This window comes from Nannospalax galili, unplaced genomic scaffold, assembly GCF_000622305.1.
Source record: "Nannospalax galili isolate Female #2095 unplaced genomic scaffold, S.galili_v1.0 scaffold3027, whole genome shotgun sequence".
Taxonomy (NCBI): domain Eukaryota; kingdom Metazoa; phylum Chordata; class Mammalia; order Rodentia; family Spalacidae; genus Nannospalax; species Nannospalax galili.
The window spans coordinates 298,540-300,242 of record NW_008355721.1 but is presented as its reverse complement, the minus strand read 5'-3'; the positions used below and the strand labels follow the sequence as shown (position 1 = coordinate 300,242).

Here is a 1,703-nt window from a genome sequence, read left to right as displayed (position 1 = left end):
TAAAAATAAATTAAATTAAAATTAGTTAAATTAAATTAAATTGAGGGAAAACCCAGATGTTGGATAAAAAACCCCACAGAGCGCGAGGCGGATTTTCCCGGATTTCCGCCAAGAACCAGCTCCAGGCTGAGTGCCGATAATCTGGCTCTGGATAACTGAGTCATCAGCACTCGGGTGACGCATAGCCCGGGTCCCGGAAGCCGCTCCCGCCGCCGCCTCCTTCACCTAAAGCGTCTCCCAGGTCGAAGTCGTCGCCCCCTAGGAGCAGAGAGAGCGCGGGTGAGCACTGAGCCCTGAGCACCGAGCCAGACGACTTAGTTCCCAGCACCCACCGCCTTAAACCGCAGCTGCCTTTAAACGAATGGGGTCGCCGCCACTGCACGCAGACGGTTGGACTAGTGTACGTCACGTCTGCGATCACCTAGCACTGCGGTACTTAAAACCACCCACGCCTCCTGTGACATCACGGCCCGTCTGTGACGTCACTGCACACAGCTGTGCTGGAAACGGCTGCCCGGCGCTATCTGTGACGCTGCCTGTGACGCCGCTGCCGTGGCTACCCGTGACGTCACCACCCTCGCTATCTATGATGTCATTCCCGCTTTGGGGGAACCAAGGCCACAGTCTCCACCCGCGTCCGCAGCTCTTACCCGCTGACTTCTTTGGGGTCGGAACCGGCTTCTTGGGTTGATTGTCTGAAAAGGAGAACGAGAAAGAGTGAGCAAAAGGGGTTCAGAAAGCACGGGGGGGGGGTCTCCCCAACAGCCTTCTTCGTTGTTATGTAATATTCCACTGGGGAGGCAGAGGGCAGGAAGCTCAGCTGGAACAGTGAATGAAGCACCTTTTTCCTTGCTGTCTAATATTCCAATTGAGGAAGGAGGCAGGATGGGGCCTTTAGCTGAGGGACGGGATTAAGCATCTTTTTCCTGGTTGTGTCATATTCCACCGACTAGGCGGAGGGAAAGGAAGTAGCTGAAGGACTGGGTTAAGAGCCTTTTCCCTGGTCGTGTAATATTCCTCCCAGGAGCCGGGGCACAGGACACTTTAGTGGAGAGAACTAGGTGCTTTCTTCCTGGTTGTATAATATTCCTCTGTGGGGTCAGGAGGGAGGGCAGGGAGTTTATTTGAAAGAGGGAATGGAGAGCCTTGTTCCCGGTTGTCTAATATTCCACCGAGGAGGCGGAAGGACAGGGACGGGAAGTGTACGTCGGTGGCCTGTGCAGGGAGCGGCTCACGGAGCCCGGACACACGGACGTGTCTGTGCCGCGCCCCCAGAGCTCGCGAACGTGCGTGAGAGCGCTCGGACAAAACCGTCATACTCACCACTCAGGGCGTCGGCCAGATCAAGGTCTGAAACGGAAGGAAAGCGAGGTCCACTCACAAGTCAACAGCAAATGACAATCAATAACACAGACGAAATAGACTGGTGCAGGGAGCGGCTCACGGAGCCCGGACACACGGACGTGTCTGTGCCGCGCCCCCAGAGCTCGCGAACGTGCGTGAGAGCGCTCGGACAAAACCGTCATACTCACCACTCAGGGCGTCGGCCAGATCAAGGTCTGAAACGGAAGGAAAGCGAGGTCCACTCACAAGTCAACAGCAAATGACAATCAATAACACAGACGAAATAGACTGAAACGAACTGCCGGCCCCTGCCCGGGGGCCTCCCGCCACCCTCTACCCACCTTCCCGCCACCCTCCCT

At 56.3% G+C, this 1,703-nt stretch overlaps 1 protein-coding gene across 3 annotated transcripts in view; it reads right to left on the bottom strand.

Moving 5' to 3' along the window:
- The window catches only part of Cd99 (CD99 molecule (Xg blood group)), a 10,781-nt gene that overhangs the window by 1,293 nt on the left and 7,785 nt on the right, over positions 1-1,703 (bottom strand). Inside the window, exons 2-4 of one of the 3 annotated variants that reach the window (XM_029556123.1) lie at positions 1,533-1,559; positions 651-695; positions 226-258 (exon numbers count right to left, since the gene is read on the bottom strand). In XM_029556123.1, coding sequence (XP_029411983.1) covers positions 226-258; positions 651-695; positions 1,533-1,559 — 105 coding nt within the window. Of the gene's footprint in view, positions 1-225; positions 259-650; positions 696-1,323; positions 1,351-1,532; positions 1,560-1,703 lie in introns of all 3 variants that reach the window. The other 2 variants (XM_029556124.1, XM_029556125.1) reach the window with 2 other exon arrangements.